Source organism: Castor canadensis, chromosome 16 (assembly GCF_047511655.1).
Source record: "Castor canadensis chromosome 16, mCasCan1.hap1v2, whole genome shotgun sequence".
Lineage (NCBI taxonomy): Eukaryota > Metazoa > Chordata > Mammalia > Rodentia > Castoridae > Castor > Castor canadensis.
Window position 1 is genome coordinate 25536227 of NC_133401.1, and position 21974 is coordinate 25558200.

At 43.2% G+C, this 21974-nt stretch overlaps 1 protein-coding gene across 6 annotated transcripts in view; it reads right to left on the reverse strand.

Annotated features, from left to right (window-relative positions):
* Nucleotides 1-1254: 1254 nt before the first annotated feature.
* Lair1 (leukocyte associated immunoglobulin like receptor 1) overlaps nt 1255-21974 on the reverse strand; it is a 70381-nt gene continuing 49661 nt past the window's right edge. Inside the window, exons 1-11 of one of the 6 annotated variants that reach the window (XM_074058235.1) lie at nt 19934-20185; nt 17305-17607; nt 16846-16881; nt 6613-6942; nt 5892-5951; nt 5758-5808; nt 3937-4053; nt 3795-3837; nt 3651-3712; nt 3435-3487; nt 1255-2922 (exon numbers count right to left, since the gene is read on the reverse strand). In XM_074058235.1, coding sequence (XP_073914336.1) covers nt 2773-2922; nt 3435-3487; nt 3651-3712; nt 3795-3837; nt 3937-4053; nt 5758-5808; nt 5892-5951; nt 6613-6942; nt 16846-16881; nt 17305-17338 — 936 coding nt within the window. In that variant the 5' untranslated portion in view covers nt 17339-17607; nt 19934-20185 and the 3' untranslated portion in view covers nt 1255-2772. Of the gene's footprint in view, nt 2923-3434; nt 3488-3650; nt 3713-3794; nt 3838-3936; nt 4054-5757; nt 5809-5891; nt 5952-6612; nt 6943-16845; nt 16882-17304; nt 17608-19933; nt 20186-21974 lie in introns of those variants that run through there. The other 5 variants (XM_074058236.1, XM_074058238.1, XM_074058234.1 and 2 more) reach the window with 5 other exon arrangements.

A 21974-nucleotide genomic window follows, 5' to 3' on the forward strand; every position in this document is an offset into this window, starting at 1 on the left:
TTGGGTCTGTGCTTCATAGTCTGATTCCCTCCTATCTCTGCTCCCTCAGGCCTGGGGATAGTTCTTGACTGAATGTCCCCCTTAGTATCAGGAGTTCTGCACATCTGTGTACTCACAGATGTGCTCCTGCTGTCTGGTCAGGTGGGATGTCTCCTGTGACTACCCAGTGCAGCTCCTTGGTGATCCTCCTCTTACAAACATACAGGAACTGGAGGTGGGGCTCCAGGAACATGGTAGCCCTGCCCTCTCTGCTGGATCCAGTGCAGCACCATTGCACTAGCACAGCACCTCCTGCAGGTGGCGCTCTAACCACAGGCACCAAGATGGTCTTCTGAACCAGGGAGGAGCCTCAGTGGCTTGTCTGTATTTTGGTTCCTCTCCCTGCACCCTCCTCCTCCCACCTGCCTGTCAATAAGGAAAATTGGTGGCAGTGGGGGTGGGGAGGAAGTTTGTATGTAATTTTTGTCCTGAGGCCTCACTATCTGCCCTACCTATACTGGAGCAGATGAAGGCCTGGGCAGCACCTGTGCTCTGGAAGGGGCAGGAAATCTTCAGGTCCTTTCTCTGCAGATGCCCACTGTCCACCTCTGCTAAGAGTCACTTTGCCACCTATCTACGTTTGTGCCAGCATGACTGTAGGGGAAACACATGGCTCAACTTGATTAATAATCCAGAGATAGAAACAGAGAGAGACAGTGACATAGAAAGACAGAGACAGATAGTGACAGAGATAGAGAGACAGAGAGAAGGTGGGCCCCATGAGAGAGGGAATCTCATTCTTGATGTCACAGAAGAAAGCAAACGCAAAACTATAGAGCTGGATGCAGATCACTGGAGAAACTAAACACTAGGACCAGTAGAAAATTAAAGCCCGGGACAAATTAAACTCAGTAGAGCCCAGGTCATACCTCTGAGCCAGGACAAAGGCCCCCAGTACAAGCACAGCCTTTGCCTGCTCAGGACTGGCAGCCAGGCACCAGGGTGCAGCCCATGACCTCAGAGCTGCCACCCTGGAGACCTGCTCCTCCCTAGTCCCCCAGGACAGAGTCCAGTGAAGGGCTGGGTAGGATTGAGTGTGCTGGCATTTTCAGAGCACTGGCAAGGCCATCATGGCATGGTGAGAGCTCAATGAGGGTTTTTTTTAATATTTAAATTTTTTTCATACATAAATCCCTATAACAGGCATTCTTTTGTATTATTGGGAATAGAAACCAGATCTCATGCATGCTAAGCAGACACTCAACTACACTGAGCTACATCCCCAGCAAGGTTTATTTTCTGTTATTTCACTTGTTTTTATGCTCCTTTCTTCAATTGTTAAATAATACTATCTATACATTATGTTTTAAAGGAATTTATATACTATATATTTCTATATATTTATATTATATATACATATGTTTTAAAGGAAACATTACATGATACCTTGAAACATATACAGGTATAGATACATGCAGATATGTATATGTTTACATCATCAATTCTGCCAGGGTCACACCTTTCTCTGAACATCCTTTTTTGCTTGTTTGTTTGCTTGCTCATTTTTAAAGTCATGAATACTCAAAAAAATTTTTTTCTCTCTGGTGTTGTTGGGGTTTTTTGTGGTGATTGTTTTGAAGACTGCACACAATTAGTATGGTATATTCTCGCCTCCTTGTGGTCCTCAGGATAACTTTTCTGTTTCAATCTGAGGAGAGAATCTGGCCTGGACAGAGGGGCAGAGAAACTGATACTTCCCAACACACACAGGGCTAGGGCTTCTGCTCTATGTGCACCATGTGGTGTGTGTGTGTGTGCACGTATAGTTGTGGGTAGGAGGAACCACTCTGCCCTCACTAAGCCTTATATCACCTTTCTCTCCTCCCTCCCAGATCCACACACTGTATGGGGGACCAGGCTTCACTCATCAGACACTGTACAGGGTCAGGGAGTCTAATGTACCTTGTGGCAGGTGGCAGATGTGCAGCACATTTGGTTGTAATTATGGCCACACAGCATATGCACATTCAAGTCCTCAAGGTGCAGCCCTTGAATGCATGCAGTCTTGGTCAATTAGAAATGTTTTAAAGAACAAAGGATGTATGGACACATTTCCCCACTAAGCTCAGAAAAGTTATGAAGGCAGATATGGAGTGCACGTGCCTGTGCATCCAGAACCAGCACAGGGGTGTGGGTGTTCATTGTGTTAAAGTGTCCACTGATGCACCAAGAGATGTCTGATGGACAGAATGGGTTCAGCTCCAAGCTGTATGGGTACAGCTCAGGCTTGGGGTCAATGCTATGGTCTGGGGAGGATTTTGAGTCCACTGAACAGATCATAAATATGGAGTCTTGGGGACAGGTGGGCTTCCCAGGAGACATCTGGGGGAAGCTGGGCAACTGAAAAACTAGCCATGAAAAAACCTGGGCAACTGAGGAAACAGCCAGGGTGCTGCATCTGGATCTCCAGAAACAGCCAGGGGGTTGCAGTTGGGTCTCGGAGGACAGCCAGGGTGCTCTAGCTGAGTCTTTGGAGACATCCAGGATGATGTTGCTTGGATTCTAGAAGCAGCTGCAACACAGTCTCTCCAAAGGCTGGTCAGTTGTGGAAGAGACACCTTGTTATTTCTCCTAGATGTTGAGTAGAGCCCTCCAGGCTCCACCACTCATCTCCAGCAGAGCTGGATTCCAGATCAGGACGAGTGTAAAAAGAACCCCTCCTGATGGCTGCTTCACCATCTTCCAAGAATGGCTTTCTGTGTCCTCAGGTGCAGGAGCCAGGTGGGGCCAGGGTCAGGGTCTGGCAATGGTTGCATATGTGGCGGACTCAGTCAAGGGCTCTGTGTAGTGTGAGGGCACAAGTTTCTCTGCTCTCTGTGCCCTGAGAGCTAGGGGGTCCAGCTGAGCATATGTCACCTCCTGGGGACTTCCTGCAGCAGGAATCTGAAGGACAGAGATCCAGGGTGAGTTAGGATGACAGGGTGAGGGGACAGGCTATGGGGCTGGAGGCCAGTAGTAGCCACCTAGGAGGGCTCTGTCTCCTGGAATTATGTCAGCCTGCAGTCCTGTGCCACATGGTATAGGGTTGATCTCTATGATCTATAGAACATGTCTGAAGTGAAGACATGACACTTCCAGGAGGAGGCCACAGAAGTCAGTGTGGCTTCTGTACTTTCCTTTCTCAGACCTCACTCTGAGAAAAGTAGGCTACTGTAGAGAGGAGGCTTCTTTCCTCAGTGATGGGAGTGCACCATCTTGGATGTTGACCCTCCAGCCCATCACCTGCACATGACTGCAGCCTTAGCCTAAGCTTTACGGCAACCTGATGAGAAATCCTGGACCAAACCACCCAACTGAGCTGCTCCCAGATTCCTGACACAAGCCACTGAAGCAATGTTGTTAAACTGGTAAATTAGGATACTTTGTTACATTGTGATAAATGAGCAATGACCTACCAAGTCCTCCTTCTCTGTGTCCATCTCAGGAAGTCTTTCAGCTGTAGACATATCTGCAAAAGAGAAAACACATGGTCATTTCTCAAGGATGGACATGAGCAGGCAATGTGATCAACTCACATCCACACCAGCTAGAACCCCCTAGAATGTTCACAGTCATTCTCCTTCTGCCCTTAATCTCCTGATGAACAGGGTCCACACTTTCCTGCTCCATACCTGTTCCTCTCATCTCCCCTTTACCTGGTGTCTTCTCTAGATGCCCAACAGTCTGGCTGAGCCTGAAGGGAAAGAACAAGTCAGTATTAGGGGAAACTGGAGCACAGAACTGGACAAGGGGCAGGGGTCACTCTGGTGCCTCACCTTTCCTGTGGCCTTTTCTCCTGGCCATTGCCACTGGGTGTCCCTGGGTGGGGAAAGTTAGAGATCTGAGTTTAGGAGAGGGACTTTGTTCCAAACAGCCCAACACCCTACCCAGGCCACCCCAGCCTCCCTGAAGACCTACCCTGTTTCATCTGATGCTGACGATGGAGGCAAAAGAGAAGGAGGAGGAGACAAAGAAGGATGACCACAGAGATTCCGATGAGAATATAAAGGTGCTGGTTCATAAGGCCAGGTGAGTCTAGGGAAGTCACAACAGGGCTATCAGCATCATGCATCATTGGTCACCCACAGTATAGCACACATATGCTGGGTGATTACCATGAATACACTGTGTAAAATCTCTCCCATGCACACTTGTCTTTCCACAAAAGAATCAGCCCCCACCTTACCCACTGGGGTCCTGAGCTGATGCTTCTCTGTGCACAGGGACATGCTAGCACCTGGCAGATCTGGAATCTGATCAGTGCCAAACCTCAATGGTCATCCCTCTCTAGCCCCCTGCCCCAGAACCATAGCCAGGCTCATGGTTCCATGTCACCACCACTCAGTGCCATTGTTACTATTGGCCCAAGGTGTCTGTTTCACTCCTGGTTAGGATGAATCTGGATGATCTGGACAGAGCAGGCTCTACAGCCTAGGAGCTGTAGGTTTCTCACCTCCAACCTTCCTTACTCAGGACCCCAGCTCCTTCCGCTAGGTGGGTGCTGCCCAGTGGAGTCATGCAAAGATTGAAACATCCTGTATCATTGATAACACATGGCTATCGATGCTGCAAGTTATATAAATGAGAAGGCAGAGCCTCAGCAGCACTGGCCCCGTTTCGAGGACTCCGGGGCCATGAGTGACTAATGACATGCATTCTTGACCTTGCAGATTAGACTGCTTTCTCTGTGCAGGAAGCTGCACCCAAAGCATTGCCAAACTCACTCCACCCAAGTGCAAGAGGTTTGCATGAGGCCCCACGATTTCATACTGGTCACCTTTCACAGGCCATGTTTCCTCCCCTGGCACCTTCTTCTCAGGGGTCCTCCTTCCTAGTCAGGCATAGCCATAGAGTCCCCTTGACTCTCTTAGTGTCTGAGTTGGAGGATGAGCACCAAGTGTCTCCAGGAGCAGAGCAGTATGAATAGTGAGTTTTGCCCCACAAGGTGGCAGCATAGAGCTGAAGGAGCCCTGACACCTGAGGTGTGGCCTCAAGGAGCTGGTTCTGCTTTGACCCCTTCAGAGCCTTTGTTTTGTTTTTTGTTTAGGTGGTACTGGAATTTGAACTCAGGGCCTGATGCTTCCTAGGAAGTTGTTCAAGCCAGGCACTTTACCACTTCAGCCCAGCCCTTCAGAGTCTTTGACCAAAAAAAAAAAAAAGTTGTTTTCCATGTTAAAAATGGGGATAGCGGGGTGTAGAAACACATGGTTGTAATCCTAGTCACTACAGCTACCATGGAGGTAGAGATCTGAAGAACAGCAATTTGAGGACACCCAGGACAAAAAGTTAACAAAACCTCATCTCAACAAACAAACCAGGCATGATGGTACACATCTGTATGGGTGAGGTACAGGTAGAAAGATTGCAATCCAAGGCCAGTCCTGGCTAAAACCATTAAGACAAAAGAGCAAAAGAGACTGGGGGTATGCTCCATGTGCTAGAGCACTAGCCTAGCAAGTGCAAGGCCCCGAGTTCAAAACCCAGTACAGCCAAAAAATGGGGAGAGGGGAAGGCTCTGGAGAGTCAGAATGCCATATGTCTTTAGGGTTGCCATTTGCTAATGCTTTAACAGTGCCTGGCATGGAGTTATGACCACCAGTGGTACCCCAGTGCCTGGCCATATCAGTCCTTTACTGTGGTCTTCCTTGTGCTTGGTCCCAGGGTAGAAGAGGGGGCAGAGCCTCAACCCCAGCACAAAGCCCCTAGTAAACCCCTCTAGCTGAGGACTCTGTCAGTTACCTGCAGAGGGCCGGGGCTTTGTCGGGGAGGTCCTGAAGAATCCACTGGTGTCTGTAAACAGGGGCAGGTAGAGGATTGAGAGTTATATGGCAGGCAGTTTAGAGGATGACCCATCCAGCCTGGGCCTTCCCCACCTTCAGCATCTATCCAGAAGACACTTCTAGCTCTCTGTCTCAGACAGTGTCCCATGACATCTGAAAAATTAGGACAGCAAAAACAGGCAGTGTGGCAGAGGGACACACACACACACACACACACACACACACACACACACACACACAGAGTCCATCCTGCTGGGGACTGCTCACTCCTTCTGCTTGACTTCCCAGAACCAACACTGGGTAACTCCTGAGAGGACATAGAGGTAGCTGGACCCTCCTCCTGATCCCTGACTCCATTGTGTCTCAGGCTTGACCACAAGCAGTGCATGGGCTGTCTCATCCTGAAACTCCCCACAAAGTACCAACCAGCCCTGTTCATCCCTGAACCTTGTGACCTGCCAATGGAAGGGGACACACCGGAAGAGACATATCCTTGGGGCCACTACAGACTCTAGCTTTGTGGAAAGGACAGGTTATCACACCATCCCAGTCAGCAGATACACATTCCCTTGAAAGGGTCAGCCCCCCACCATCCCTGGAACCCAGTCTCCTCACAGCCAGCAGGGCCAGCTCCATGTCACCTCATGCTGAGCTGTGTCCAGGTCATCCATGAATGAGGCCTGGGGTTCAGGTTCCAGGGTTGTGAGGGCAGAGGGAAGAAGTGTGAAGAAGGAGAGGGAAAATCTGGGTCATGAGAAGCCAGGGAAGACTGGGGACAGAGATGGCAGCTGGGGACAGGGACCTGGGGACAAACCTGAGGGCAGAGCTGAGACTGGGGCAGGGTCCAGCATTACATCTTCACTGGTCACTGTGAGCTCCAGGATCTCACTGCGCAAAGACCAGATGGACTCTTTCTGATAGATGCAGTGGTACTGCCCAGCAGTGTCCTCACTCGCTGAGTCAACGGGGAATCTTGCCACTGTCACAGAAGACAGAGAGTTCTTCTCATCCTTGATCTTGACACCTCCCTTCTCCAGGCGGAAAATCTCAAAACCAGCAGGGGCCTGGCACAGGATGGTCACAGACTTCCCCTGGGAGACCACATGGTCTGGCTCAGCAGAGATGAAGGGTGGGGGCAGTTTCTCTAGGAGACATCAGAGCAGGGATGTCAGCATCCACTGTGAGGAAATCACTGCTCCACAGAATTAATTTAGGTATAACATTCAATGTTCTTAGCAAATTTGCAGAGTGATACAGTCATGATCACAATGTGACTTTGCATCATTTCCATCCCTGTATGCATTTGAATTCTCATCACACAGATATTGTCCCCACCTGGCAATAAGGACCCAGAGCTTGGCACATCTTCATCCTGATTCAACATCACTTGGGAAGTCTCAGAGCATCCCAGAACTGGGCATCCTGCTGCAGAGCCCACTCCCTCCCCACCACACCCAATTTCCAGGGGTCTGTGTTGAGCACTTCTGAGATTTCCTCTATATTTTCTACTTCCATCTCAGCCTTCTTTCCATTTCCTTCTTCACATGGTTTTTCGTTTGTTTGTTTTGGCAGTACTGGGGTTTGAACTCAGGGCCTCATGCTTGCTACACAGGCACACTATTACTTGAACCACTCTGCAAGCCCCATTTTGTGTTGGTTATTTCCAAAATAGGGTCTCATGAACTATTTGCCTGGGCTGGCTTTGAACCTCGATCCTCCTGATCTCTGCCTCCCAAGTAGCTAGGATTACAGGCGTAGGACACTGGAGTCCAGCTTATGTTTTAAAGCCCCTTTGCCTCAATCTGTTGGAGGTTGGAGAAAAGATGGTTTTGAAGCCCTGTTACCGAAGATCATGTCAAGGTCAACAACGCTCTACCAGCAGGGAGTTGACAGAGGGTCAATTTGCTCACCTATGCATCATTCATTTATTTTTTTAAATTGACAAATAAAAATTACAGTAGTGGATATTCTAATTGCTCAATTTTGTTCAGTACATATTACACACATGAACTGAAATGTCACAGTGTTACCCCACAAGTACGTACATTTACATCAACTAAAAATTTGAATTGTGCATATTTATGGTATACTACATGATGCTTTGATGTAAACGTACATTCTAGAATGGCTAAATCAAGCTTATTAACATATGGATTGCCTCATATACTTCTTTTTTCTGTGGGGAGAACAGTCAAATTTGCTCTCTTTAGCAATTTCCAGGGTTACAGTACATTGTCATTAACTATGCTGCAAGACTGGTCTCCTGAACTTAATCCTTCTGTCTTATAATGCCTCCAGCAGCAGCAGGCTGACAGCAGTGGGCAGACAAGCCACAGACGCAGATACCAGTCACTGAACTGTCTCCAGACTCTTTTTTCTTCTCTCTCTCCCTACCTTTAATGAGAAAACAACTGAACTACACCTGCATGCTGAAAGACTTACCGAAACTGTATTGCATTTGAACTTGGGACACTTTGTGGATTTTTTTGGGTTTTGTTTTTTATTTTTATTTTTTTTGTGCAGTTTTGTTCTACTTTATGCATCCCCTTTGATGAGACAACTACAGAACAACATCTGAGGCACCATCTCCAGGATTGGAGACTGAGACAGACACCAAAATTATTAAGACTGAAACTTCATTCCATTTGAATTTGGAGGGTTTTTTTATTATTTTTTATTTTCTATTTTCATTTTGTTTTATTTTATATGTATATATATATATATATATTACTTTCATTTGCTTATTTTTTATTTTTATTCTTATCTTTATTCTTTTAATTTTTTATTTTCAATCCTGTCTCTGTCACTCTAAGGCCTGTTCAGCTTACTGTTGATTAGTACGCTAACTCTCTCTGTTTATACCTTTGAAACTTTGTTTGATTCCTTGTTTTGTTTTTTCCTACCTGTCTGTTTGTTTTTCCCTTTTCTTTAACTTCTTGCTTTCCATCTCCTCTCACCCTTCCATTCTAAATATTACCATCGTTATTATTACAAGCTAGAAAATACTTAATAGCACACAGTACAGGGACAGTAACAACACCAAGGACAATGACGGGAAGACAGAAAAAACAGGGAAACCAGTTTCCCCACAGCAAAAAATTAGTACAGGACCAGAGGGAAATGAAGAAAACAGATACTCAGATCCAGACTCCAACAAAATGAAGATTAAATATGCCAAAGAACCCAATGAAGCCCACAAGAATAATTTAAAAGAACACATACTACAGGTACTCAATGAGAATTTTATAGAGATGATACTGGATATGGTCAACCAAAATGTACAGGAGACACTCAAGAAATTCCAAGACAACAAAAATAGAGAATTTGAAAAAGCAAAAGAAGAAATAAAGGAAACCACAGAAGCACTGTATAAACATCAAAGTGAAACAGAGAACACGATTAATAAGCAGATAAATAAACTCAGGACAAAAATAGACAACATTGAAGAGGAAACCACCCAGGATATAGAAAACCTCAGCAAAAAGAATGAAACAGAAATGCAAAACAAAACGGAAGGCCAATCCAGCAGAATAGAAAAAACAGAAGACAGAATCTCAGAACTTGAAGATGAAATGGTAATTAAAGGAAAAACTGAAGAACTATTAATCAAACAACTCAAGACCTGTGAAAAGAAAATGCAAGAACTCACTGACTCCATAAAAATGCCAAACTTGAGAATCGTGGGCATCAAAGAAGGAGAAGAGGTGCAAGAGAAGGGAATGCTTAATATATTCAACAAAATAATAATGAGAAATTTTCCAAATCTAGAGAAAGATATTCCCATACAGATGCAAGAGGCCTCCAGGACACCAAAAAGACCAGATCAAAATAGAACTGCCCCATGACATATCATCATTAAAACAACAAGTTCAGAAATTAGGGAAAGAATATTGAAGGCTGTAAGAGAGAAAAAACAATTAACATACAAAGGTAAACCCATCAAAATCACAGCAGACTTCTCAACAGAAACATTAAAAGCAAGAAGAGCGTGGGGTGAGATCTTCCAGGGTCTGAATGAAAATAACTTCAACCCCAGGATACTCTACCCAGCAAAACTATCATTCAAAATAGATGGAGCAATAAAAGTCTTCCATGATAAGCAGAAACTAAAACAATATGTGACCACAAAGCCACCACTACAAAAGATTCTTCAAGGGATTCTGCACACAGAAAGTGAAACCCAACTTAACCATGAAAAGACAGGCAGCACCAAACCACAGGAAAAGAAAAAGCAAGAAAGTAGACAGTAACCTCAACTTAGGTACACACAATCAAGCCTTCAAACAACTAAGACAACTAAATGACAGGAATCACCACATACCTATCAGTACTAACACTTAATGTTAATGGACTTAATTCACCCATCAAAAGGAACTGCTTGATGAAATGGATTAAAAAGGAAGATCCAACAATTTGTTGCTTCCAGGAGACCCATCTCACTGACAGAAATAAGCATAGGCTTAGGATGAAAGGCTGGAAGAAGATTTACCAAGCCAATGGAAAACGAAAACAGGCAGGAGTAGCAATGCTTATCTCTGACAAAGTAGACTTCAAACCTACATTGATCAAATGAGATAAAGAAGGACACTCCATACTAATAAAAGGGGAAATAGACCAAAAGGAAATAATAATCATCAATCTGTATGCACCCAATGTCAACGCACCCAATTTCATCAAACACACCCTGAAAGACCTAAAAGCATATATAAACACCAACACAATGGTTGTGGGAGACTTTAACACCCCATTATTATCAATAGATAGGTCATCCAAACAAAAAAATCAATAAAGATATCCAAGATCTAAAATATACAATAGATCAAATGGACCTAGTTGATGTCTACAGAATATTTTATCCAACACAATATACATTCGTCTCAGCAGCACATGGAGCCTTCTCCAAAATAGATCATATCTTAGGGTACAAAGCAAGTCTCAGCAAATATAAGAAAATAGAAATTATACCATGCATACTATCTGATCACAATGCAGTAAAAGTAGAACTCAACAACAAAAGTAAAGGCAAAAAACATGCAAACAGCTGGAAACTAAATAACTCACTACTTAATGAGCAATGGATCATTGATGAAATAAAAGAGGAAATTAAAAAGTTCCTGGAAGTCAATGAAAATGAAAACACAACCTACCGGAACCTATGGGACACACCTAAGGCAGTCCTGAGAGGAAAGTTTATAGCCATGAGTGCATATATTAAAAAGACTGAAAGATCCCAAATCAATGACCTAATGATACATCTCAAACTCCTAGAAAAACAAGAACAAGCAAATCCCAAAACAAATAGGAGAGAAATAATAAAAATAAGAGCTGAAATCAACAAAATAGAAACAAAAAAAAAACCATACAAAGAATTAAAGAAACAAAAAGTTGCTCCTTTGAAAAAATAAACCAGATCGATAGACCCCTGGCAAACCTGACTAAAATGAGAGAAAAACCCCAAATTAGTAGAATCAGGAATGCAAAAGGGGAGATAACAACAAACACCATGCAAGTACAGGAAATCATCAGAGACTACTTTGAGAACCTATATTCAAATAAATTTGAAAATCTTAAAGAAATGAACAGATTTCTAGATACATATGATCATCCAAAACTGAACCAAGAGGAAATTAATCACCTGAATAGATCTATAACACAAAATGAAATTGAAGCAACTATCAAGAGTCTCCCCAAAAAGAAAAGTCCAAGTCCTGATGGATTCTCTGCTGAATTCTATCAGACCTTTAAAGAAGAACTCATACCAACTCTCCTTAAACTGTTCCATGAAATAGAAAGGGAAGGAAAACTGCCTAACACATTTTATGAAGCCAGTATTACACTTATCCCAAAACCAGGCAAAGACACCTCCAAAAAGGAGAACTATAGGCCAATCCCCTTAGTGAACATTGACACAAAAATCCTCAACAAAATAATGGCAAACTGAATTCAACAACACATCAAAAAGATTATTCACCACGACCAAGTAGGCTTCATCCCAGGGATGCAGGGGTGGTTCAACATACGAAAATCAATAAACGTAATAAACCACATTAACAGAAGCAAAAACAAAAACCACTTGATCATCTCAATAGATGCAGAAAAAGCCTTTGATAAGATCCAACACCATTTCATGATAAAAGCTCTAAGAAAACTAGGAATAGAAGGAAAGTACCTCAACATTATAAAAGCTGTATATGACAAACCTACAGCCAGCATTATACTTAATGGTGAGAAACTGAAACCATTCCTTCTAAAATCAGGAACCAGACAAGGAAGCCCACTATCTCCACTACTATTCAACATAGTACTGGAATTCCTAGCCAGAGCAATTAGGCAAGAAGAAGGAATAAGAGGAATACAAATAGGTTAAAAAAAAAACTGTCAAAATATCCCTATTTGCAGACGACATGATCCTACAACTTAAAGACCCAAAAAACTCTACTCAGAAGCTTCTAGACATCATGAATAGCTATAGCAAGGTAGCAGGATATAAAATCAACATAGAAAAATCATTAGCATTTCTATGTACTAACAATGAGCAAACTGAAAAAGAATGTATGAAAACAATTCCATTTACAATAGCCACAAAAAAAATCAAATACCTAGGTGTAAACCTAACAAAAGATGTGAATGACGTCTACAAGGAAAACTATAAACTTCTGAAGAAAGAGATTGAGGAAGACTATAGAAAGTGGAGAGATCTCCCATGCTCATGGATTGGTAGAATCAACATAGTAAAAATGTCTATACTCCCTAAAGTAATCTACATGTTTAACGCAATTCCCATCAAAATTCCAATGACGTTCATTAAAGAGATTGAAAAATCTACTGTTAAATTTATATGGAAACACAAGAGGCCACGAATAGCCAAGGCAATACTCAGTCAAAAGAACAATGCTGGAGGTATCACAATACCTGACTTCAAACTATATTACAAAGCAATAACAATAAAAACAGCATGGTACTGGCACAAAAACAGACATGAAGACCAGTGGAACAGAATAGAGGACCCAGATATGAAGCCACACAACTATAACCAACTTGTCTTTGACAAGTTGGGAAAACTGGTTAGCCATCTGCAAAAAACTGAAACTAGATCCATGTATATCACCTATACCAATATTAACTTAAAATGGATCAAGGATCTTAATATCAGACCCCAAACTCTAAAGTTGATACAGGAAAGAGTAGGAAATACTCTGGAGTTAGTAGATATAGGTAAGAACTTTCTCAATGAAACCCCAGAAGCACAGCAACTAAGAGATAGCATAGATAAATGGGACCTCATAAAACTAAAAAGCTTCTGTTCATCAAAAGAAATGCTCTCTAAACTGAAGAGAACACCCACAGAGTGGGAGAAAATATTTGCCAGCTATACATCAGACAAAGGACTGATAACCAGAATATATAGGGAACTTAAAAAACTAAATTCTCCCAAAACTAATGAACCAATAAAGAAATGGGCAAGTGAACTAAACAGAACTTTCTCAAAAGAAGAAATTCAAATGACCAAAAAGCACATGAAAAAATGCTCACCATCTCTAGCAATAAAGGAAATGCAAATTAAAACCACACTAAGATTCCACCTCACCGACTAGCCATCACTAGCAACACCACGAACAAGTGGTGTTGGCGAGGATGTGGGGAAAAAGGAACCCTCTTACACTGTTGGTGGGAATGTAAACTAGTACAACCACTCTGGAAAAAAAATTGGAGGCTACTTAAAAGGCTAAACATTGATCTACCATTTGATCCAGCAATACCACTTTTGGGGATATACCCAAAAGACTGTGAAACAGGTTACTCCAGAGGCACCTGCACACCCATGTTTACTGCGGCACTACTCACAATAGCCAAATTATGGAAACAGCCATGATGCACCACCACTGACAAATGGATTAAGAAAATGTGGTATCTATACACAATGGAATTTTATGCAGCCATGAAGAAGAACAAAATGTTATCATTCGCCGGTAAATGGATGGATTTGGAGAACATCATTCTGAGTGAGGTTAGCCTGGCCCAAAAGACCAAAAATTGTATGTTCTCCCTCACATATGGACATTAGATCAAGGGCAAACACAACAAAGGGATTGGACTTTGAGCACATGATAAAAGCGAGAGCACACAAGGGAGGGGTGAGGATAGGTAAGACACCTAAAAAATTAGTTAGCATTTGTTGCCCTTAACGCAGGGAAACTAAAGCAGATACCTTAAAAGCAACTGAGGCCAATAGGAAAAGGGGACCAGCAACTAGAGAGAAGATTAGATCAAAAAGAATTAACCTAGAAGGTAACACACATGCACTGGAAATTAATGTGAGTCAACTCCCTGTTTGGCTGTCCTTGCCTTAACCAGCAAAAACACTTGTTCCTTCCTATTATTGCTTATATTCTCTCTCAACAAAATTAGAGACAAGGGCAAAATCGTTTCTACTGGGTATTCAGGGGGTGGGGAGGAGAGAGGGGGGGTGGTGTGGGTGGTAAGTGAGGGGGGTGGGGGCAGGAGGAAGAAATGACCCAAGCCTTGTATGCACATATGAATAATAAAACAATAAAAAAAAGAAATGTTTCCTTTGACCAACACTTCCCCATCCCCTCTCCTCCTTCATTCATGCTCTCAACCATATCTTAGTTCCTTATTTGTCCTTCAGAGACACTGTCCATGTGCAAATACAGAAACATAGACAGAATCCCTGCCCTTTGAGGCTAAAGTCTGTGAGGAAGCAGTGATGTTTATTTAATAGCTGTCCAAGTTCATAGACACAGCTACAGACTGAGATGCATGTTCTTGGGGTGAGTGCAGTAAACTAGGGGACAGGTGGAAGCAGAGCTGCCCTCCCTGAGCTGGCATCTGAGGGATGCGTGTAAAGTCCCCACACCAAGAAACAAACATTGCATTCAAAGCTGATAAAGCAGTACCAATGTTGGTCAGGGATACAAAATGTCAGCTAGAAGGAGAAATAAATTCAAGAGATCCTTTGTAGGATGTGGTGATTGCGGTTGATACAATCTATCATTTTCTTGTAAATTACCCAGCAAGATGATACTAAGTGTTCTCACCACATACACAAAAAAAGTAGTGGTGAGGTAAATCCTGTGCTAATTAGCTCCATTTATCCATGCTGCAATGAGTACTTAAGTTGTTCATGGCAAACATAGACAATTCTTATTGTCAGTTTTTAAAAGTTAATTAAAATTCATCATGTGGGAAGGTCCAAAGTATCTGAGGAAGTGAAAGAGAGTTGAAGAATCTAGAGATAAGTGAGCCAGAAGGGAAGGGGGAAGGATGTAGTCAGGGAAAGGATGCAAAATAGAACAAAGAGAGATGCACAGGCCCGATTCTGTCTGAAGATAAACAGTGAGAGGACATTGAGGAAGAATACTTTATCTGAAAATAAAAATACACACAAGAAGTTTTGAACAAAGTTTTAAAATTACGGAAATTAGGACTAGGCATGGTGGTACATGACTATAATCCCAGTTACTCAGGAGGCAGAAGTAGAGAACCGAGGTCCCAGGCTGGCCCAGGCAAAAGTGCAAGACCCTATCTGAAAAACAAAATAAAATAAGCGAAGGGGCTGAGGGTTATGGTTTGAGTGATAGAGAGCTTACTTAGCAAGCACAAGGCCCTGAGTTCAATTCCCAATCTCTCCACAAACTTTGTAGAAATTAAATGAATATATTTATGCATTTGCAATGCCAACATCATTCCCCCTGTGCTGATAAGGGTGTGGGCGATATCAGGCATGTGCAGGTGGCAGCAGTCCTCGAGCAGGTAGCAGCAGCATGGAGGAGAGAGGTGGTGTAGTTTGGAAAGGACTGGACAGAAGTACATGAGATAAGAGGGAAAGACTTGAGAAGAGATGGGAGTAGGGCAATCAACAGGGCCTGGTAACCTAATGTGCATAGGACAATAGAGAAGTGAGATGCAACATGAATCTTTGGGTTTTGACTTTGTGATTGCTAAGCAGATGCTAAGGGAGGTCTGGTCTTGTGGGGGGAGTCTCTTGACTCAGCCTTACTCATGTGGGATTTGAATGATCTTTGCAGACATCAGCATGGCAAGGAGACTTCTACTTCCCCTTGTTCATTGCAGCTTACTTTGCAGTAGCCAGGAAATTGAATCAACCTAATGGTCCATCCAGGACTGAATGTATAAGGAAAATGTGGTGCATATTCACATTTGAATACTACTTATCCTTTAAAAAAGGAAATTCTGACATTTGTGGCAACCTGGATGAACCTAGAGGACATTATGTAAAGAGAAATAAAGCAGACAGAGGAAGACAAATACTGGCCAGGCTTGGTGGTGCAGGCCTGTAATTTGAGCTACTTGGGAGGTGAAGGCAAGAAGATCACAAGTTAGAGGCCAGCCCATGCAAAGCAGTGAAACCTGCTTCAAAAATGATTTAAAAAAAAAAGGATTGGGGCATAGCTGAAGTGGTAAACCACTTGCCTGGCAGGTTCAAGGCCCTGAGTTCTAGCTTAGTACCACCAAAAAAAAAATTAATTCACTCACATGTGGAGTGTAAAAACACTGATCTCATAGGAGCTGAGGGTAGAATGGTGACTACTAGAGGCTGGGGGAAGAGGGAGGATGGGGAAAAGAAGTTGCCCAAAGGGTACAAATTTGCAGTTAGGCAGGAGGAATAACTTCTTAAGAGTTCAGACCCTGGTACTATAGTATCTATAAGGGTAGATATTAAATTTTCTCACCACACAAAACAATGCATCTGTGAGGTGATGAATGTATTATTTAGTCTAATTTAATCATTCCACAATGCAAACATATATCAAAACATCATCTTGTATCCCATAAATATATACAGTTATTATTTGTTGATTCAAAACATTTTTAAAATAAGAAAGCAAAAGGAGACAGATAGACATTGGGAGAGGGAACTGGATGAAAGCTGCACACTTGGGGTGCTCACAACTGAAGGCATATTCAAGGGTGCCCCTCCAGGCCTCCCAGGATGCACATCACCACTATCTAAGCTGCCCATGGGCACAGACGCACTGGGTCGGGGGGAGGGGGGGTGACTCACCTTCCTGTCCACGTATTGTCCAACTCAGGCAGAGTACTGGAAGAGAAACACCAGTGAGAAAAATGCCCACTGCCCAGGGTTCTATACAGGGCAGAATGAAAGAGGGTCTTAATGGAGCTGGGAGCATTTAGCCTCCCATGATTACCAAACCATCCTCCTCTTTAACCTCTGAGTATACTCTTCCTTGTTTCAAGACATCCCCAGTGTCCCCTTCTGAACAGGCTCTCTGCTCCTCCAACCTCTCTTAAAGCTGAACAGGTCCCTGTTTCTAGCTCTGACTCCTCACAGGTCAGACTGAGATTGGTTGGGAGGTAAGGGGGGCTTTCCTCTCTGAGTGCCCCAGATTTCCTGGGTTGGACTCAAGCCTGAGTAGGGAATAAGACCCCTTCCCCAAACCACTTCCCCTAATCACCTCCCCTGTCCCTCCAGTCCTCCCCCACCCCTCCTTCCAGGACTCACCAAGGACCAGCAGGGTGCCAGGATGGGAGAACATGGCCCAGACTCCTGCAGCCTACCCCCACCTGGAGCTGAAGCCTTGCAGACACAAGGGACAGAATGTGTTTACTGGGGTTTGTCATGGGATTTCTACATCATCTGTGTCACACAAAGAGGAAGGGCTTTCTCTCCACTCCTTTCCACTCTTTTCACTGCTAACACAGGGGATGGAGGTCAGGGGAAGTTTCAGCTTCTGAAAAATGTTTCCAGCCCAAATGCTCAGAAACTGCTGAGCTCATTCCTTGGTTTATTAACCTCACTGTGAATCTGCAGGAGAAGGCAGAATAAGATTGTGAAACAAACTGACTTGGACACCAGTCCCAACTCCATAAAGTGACAACCATCTGCCTGGGACAAGCATTACAACACTGAAATCTAACATTTCCTGATTTTTGCAATGGGAACCCTAAGTTCCTCCCCAAGCTTTTAGTGTTATGATCATTGTTTAAATTCCAATAAGATATTAACACATTAAAATATGCTATTATCACACTGTAGGCATGGCTCAAGTGATAGAGCACTTGCCTAATAAGCACAAGACTCTGAGTTCAAACCTCAGAACCACCACCAAAAGGAAGAAGAGGAAGAAGAAGAAGAAGAAGAAGAAGAAGAAGAAGAAGAAGAAGAAGAAGAAGAAGAAGAAGAAGAAGAAGAAGACTCTACTATACATATTTTAAAGACAAGTGCTGCCACAGATGTGGAAAAATTGGATCCCCACTGGTGGGAATGCAAAATGGTGCAGTATATGGAAAACAGCAAAACTAGAACAAAACAATTAAAATTAGAACTGCTGTACAATCCAGCAATCCTGTTGCTGGGTATATATGCAAAGGAAGTGAAATAAGTAGATTTAAAAGATGTCACTTCCATGATCATGACAACTTTATTTGTGAGAGTTAAGATGTGGAAATAAGCAAATAACATTGTTTCCCTAATTTTCCATTTATGTAACCATGTAGGTATATCTGTTAAAACCAAGAAATTAACATTGACACAGTAACTAAATGGTAGTCTAGATTTGGACTACATCCATTTTCCCACAAAAGTTCCCCTGCCAGGACCTGATTCAGGGTACTTAATTATATTTATTGTATTTAATTTCCTCTCTCTTAACTACCTCAAAGATCTTCTATTCTCCTGAGTGGATGCTGGTTAATATTCCCATCATACCTAAAAACCATATGCCAGTGAGGAGGTAGGGACTAGAAGTGTGCTAACCACTTAGAAGAGGATTGTTTGATAGAATCCACATTGATAAGCTCCTCCAAAAGGGTTGGTAGAGTGGCTCACATGGTAGAGCACCTGCCTAGCAAGTGTGAGGCCCTGCATTCAAACCCCAGCACTGCCAAAAATTAATTTATAGGTTCCTTCAGAGATAAAACATAAGGATCATACTTAGGGACCGTAGGGTGGCTATTATGGGTTTTCCTTCAGGGAGTGAATGCAGCAATGCCATTGCAATACTCTCAGAAAGTCACTTCACCATTACATCCTTCTAAGACTCTGGGCCCCATCTGGAGAAAACATGTGCCCAAGGCTTGCTACAGCATGAGCACAACACATCTTCCTCAAAAAGTACATGACCCTGAGTGTTTCATAAGCATTGAATAAAGATCCTCTTAATGTATTCAGATACATACACAACTCAGGAAGGCAAATATCAAATGTTTTTGCTTATGTGCAGAATCTCAACCTAAAAAATAATGATATGACATGATTGCAAAAATGGACCTGTTTGGGGAAGGGGAACCATCCGGAGGGAGGAAGGGGAAAAGAGAGTGATCAGAGAGGAAAAGAGATAAGATAAAAGTTACATTATGTGTTCATGAGTGTGTGCATGTGTGTGTGTGTGTGTGTGTGTGTGTGTGTGAAAATAGCATAATGAAACCCACTAAAACTTGTTAAAAAGGAGGAGGAGAGAGAAGGGTTAAGAAAGAGTAATATAGAGTGAATTCAACCAAAGTACATTATATGTATGTATGTAAATATCACAGTGAAACCCCTTTGTACTATTAAATTATGCAAATTAAATACTGATTGGTTGTCAAACGTAAAGGCAAGATTGGCATAAAAACAGGATGCAAGATACAACATGAAATGTTATTAAGAGATGAGTTGGCATCTGAATAGTCTGAATAACTCAATGTTAACCACTCCTCTCTGAGATGGGATGGTTGTAATGACCTCCAGCTTGGCTTTTGTGGACAGACTGGGGAGCTCAAGCTAGGTTCTGGTCCTCAGAGTGTCCAATCTATTACAACCCTCGGTCTTTCCTTCACTATAAGGAGACATGATCCAGTCTTTAAAGACTCCAGTTCCTGAGCACCCCCAAGTTGGCTCAGCTAATGGGGAGAGCCTAGAGAACCTGAATCTAGAATGCCAAGGGGGCTCCATTCCAGAAAACACAGCAGCAACCCCAGTCTTCACATTAGCTCACACTTCTGTCCTCCACCCTTTCTGCCTGGGGACATCCCCTGTGTCCATCCAAAAAAAAGCAACAGGGGTCAAAGTGGTGATGGTGACTAACCTACTGTGTCCTGATCCTCTAGCTGTGATGGAACTTGAAAGAAAGGCCTCAAAACTGATGGCCTACCTCCAGAGGAATCCCAACCTACTGGTATCTTCACAGTTTTGGGTGTCATCTGTGGTATACAAGTCTCGGCTCCAATGGTGACAAATTGGGTTTCCTATAGGCTCCCACCTCCAGTCCTACACTTAGACAGGCCAGGTCTTCAGGATGGGATTTTCCACCATAACCCTCTCTCTTTCCTTCCAGAATTTACCAAGACATAACAGGTGATGAATGTGGTAGAAGTAGGAGTACTTCTGCTGGGCAGGAGACAGCCTTCCAAGTTGAAAATGCACAGGAAGTGTTATGCTAAGCAGAACTCTCCTGTGCAAATAATGCAGCACACACAGAAATGAATACTGTCTTTTTACCCTGTTTGCTTCTCCATTCTTCTCCAGAATGGGGCCAAGAAGGGAATATAGCTTCCTGATTTTTTTATATGAGACCCACGGCTTTATTAGGAAGCTCTGCTTCCTTCTTAGTGTCTGGCAAGAACACTATTTCTGTTCTAATCCTCCTACCCAAAATAATTACAATTTGCTTTTGTCAAATGCTAAACTTGTGCCACAGTCACCAGGTGAATATTTACACCATAAAGATTAGAAAGTGGTGCACATGAGGTATTTTCTTATAGAGAGCTGCTTTTGTCAGTACTCTGCAGGTAAATTTCCAAAGGCCAATTTAAAGAAAATTAAGTTAAAAATATAAAATTTTAAAAAATAGAACTACCATATGACCCTGCTATAGCACTCTTGGGCGTATATCTGAAGGAATGTAAGTCAGAATACAGTACAGATACCTGCATGCCTATGTTTATTGCAGCACTATTCACAATAGCCAAGCTATGAAATCAGCCTCGGTGTCCATCAATCAATATATGGATAAAGAAAATATGGTGTAGTCCATGATGGCAGATTGCTGGCAGGAACCACTTTTCTGTGCTTTCATGAACCAGAAATAAAATCTCAGGTATATGGCTGCAAGGAGAGGTGGACAAGTTAGTAAGCTGAAAGAGGATGCCAGGATGAGGCTAGATAGCCGCTAAAGAAAATTTTAAAAAACCTGAACTTTAACAAAACCTCTAAAAGCACATATCTGCTGCAGGATGGATCAGAGACATCCTGTGCCCTTCCCAATCCAGTCTTTTTTTTCCTTTTATTCATATGTGCAAACAATGTTTGGGTCATTTCTCCACCCTTCCCCCTGCCCCCTCCCTTTTTTTTCTTATTTGATTTGCTTCCAACAAGAGGCACACACATGCACCACCCTATGAACCAAACAAGGCACAGAAGACTAACAGCAGGTTACAGCAGGTTACAAGCCTTGCCTAGGCCACCAGACAGAAGCTGACTGGTGTTGGTACTCCACAGACTAAGGGCAAAAAAGACAACATGCAAAAGAGCCAGTGGAGCAAACTGGTTTCAGTCCCTAGGCCTTCATCCAGGCCAGACCAGTGCATAGTCACAAATACAACTGAACCCCTAGAAAACTATTGTCTAAGCAGACTGATTAAATGTCCCCACTCATAGCCCTGGGTTGGCTAGGGTGGTGGTGAAGCAATAGCCAGTGTTATCTCTGAGGGCTCCTGCCCAGCCAAGCCTACCCATTTGACTCCCAAGAAAACTTTTGGCTAAGATGACTGATTAAAAACCCCACACCAGCAGGTAATGGATGAAGCAGCTCAGCAAGAGGGTCTCTACCCAAAGGAAGGGTGTGGAAGTGAGCTGTCTGGTTGGCTGTTGCTGAGCATCCAGGTCTCTATCCTAAGACAAGGAAAGGTGTGGAGGTGTATGGGCTACAGCCCTTAAACTACAACCCAACACAGCAGTGTATGCATATACACAAGTGATAGGAGCTATTTACCCTTCAGTCTCCAAATGAAACATTAAACTGGAGGTCTAAACAGGAAAGTCTAGAGCGGCCACTAGACTCCCTGAGCATGGAAAAGCATGAGCTTCAAGGGTGGCAGAGAGCTTTCTGACCCACTAGCTGTGCTCAGGGATTCCACCACCCCTCACATATCTGGAACTGCCCCAACTCACCCCAGCAGATCAACTCAATGTCT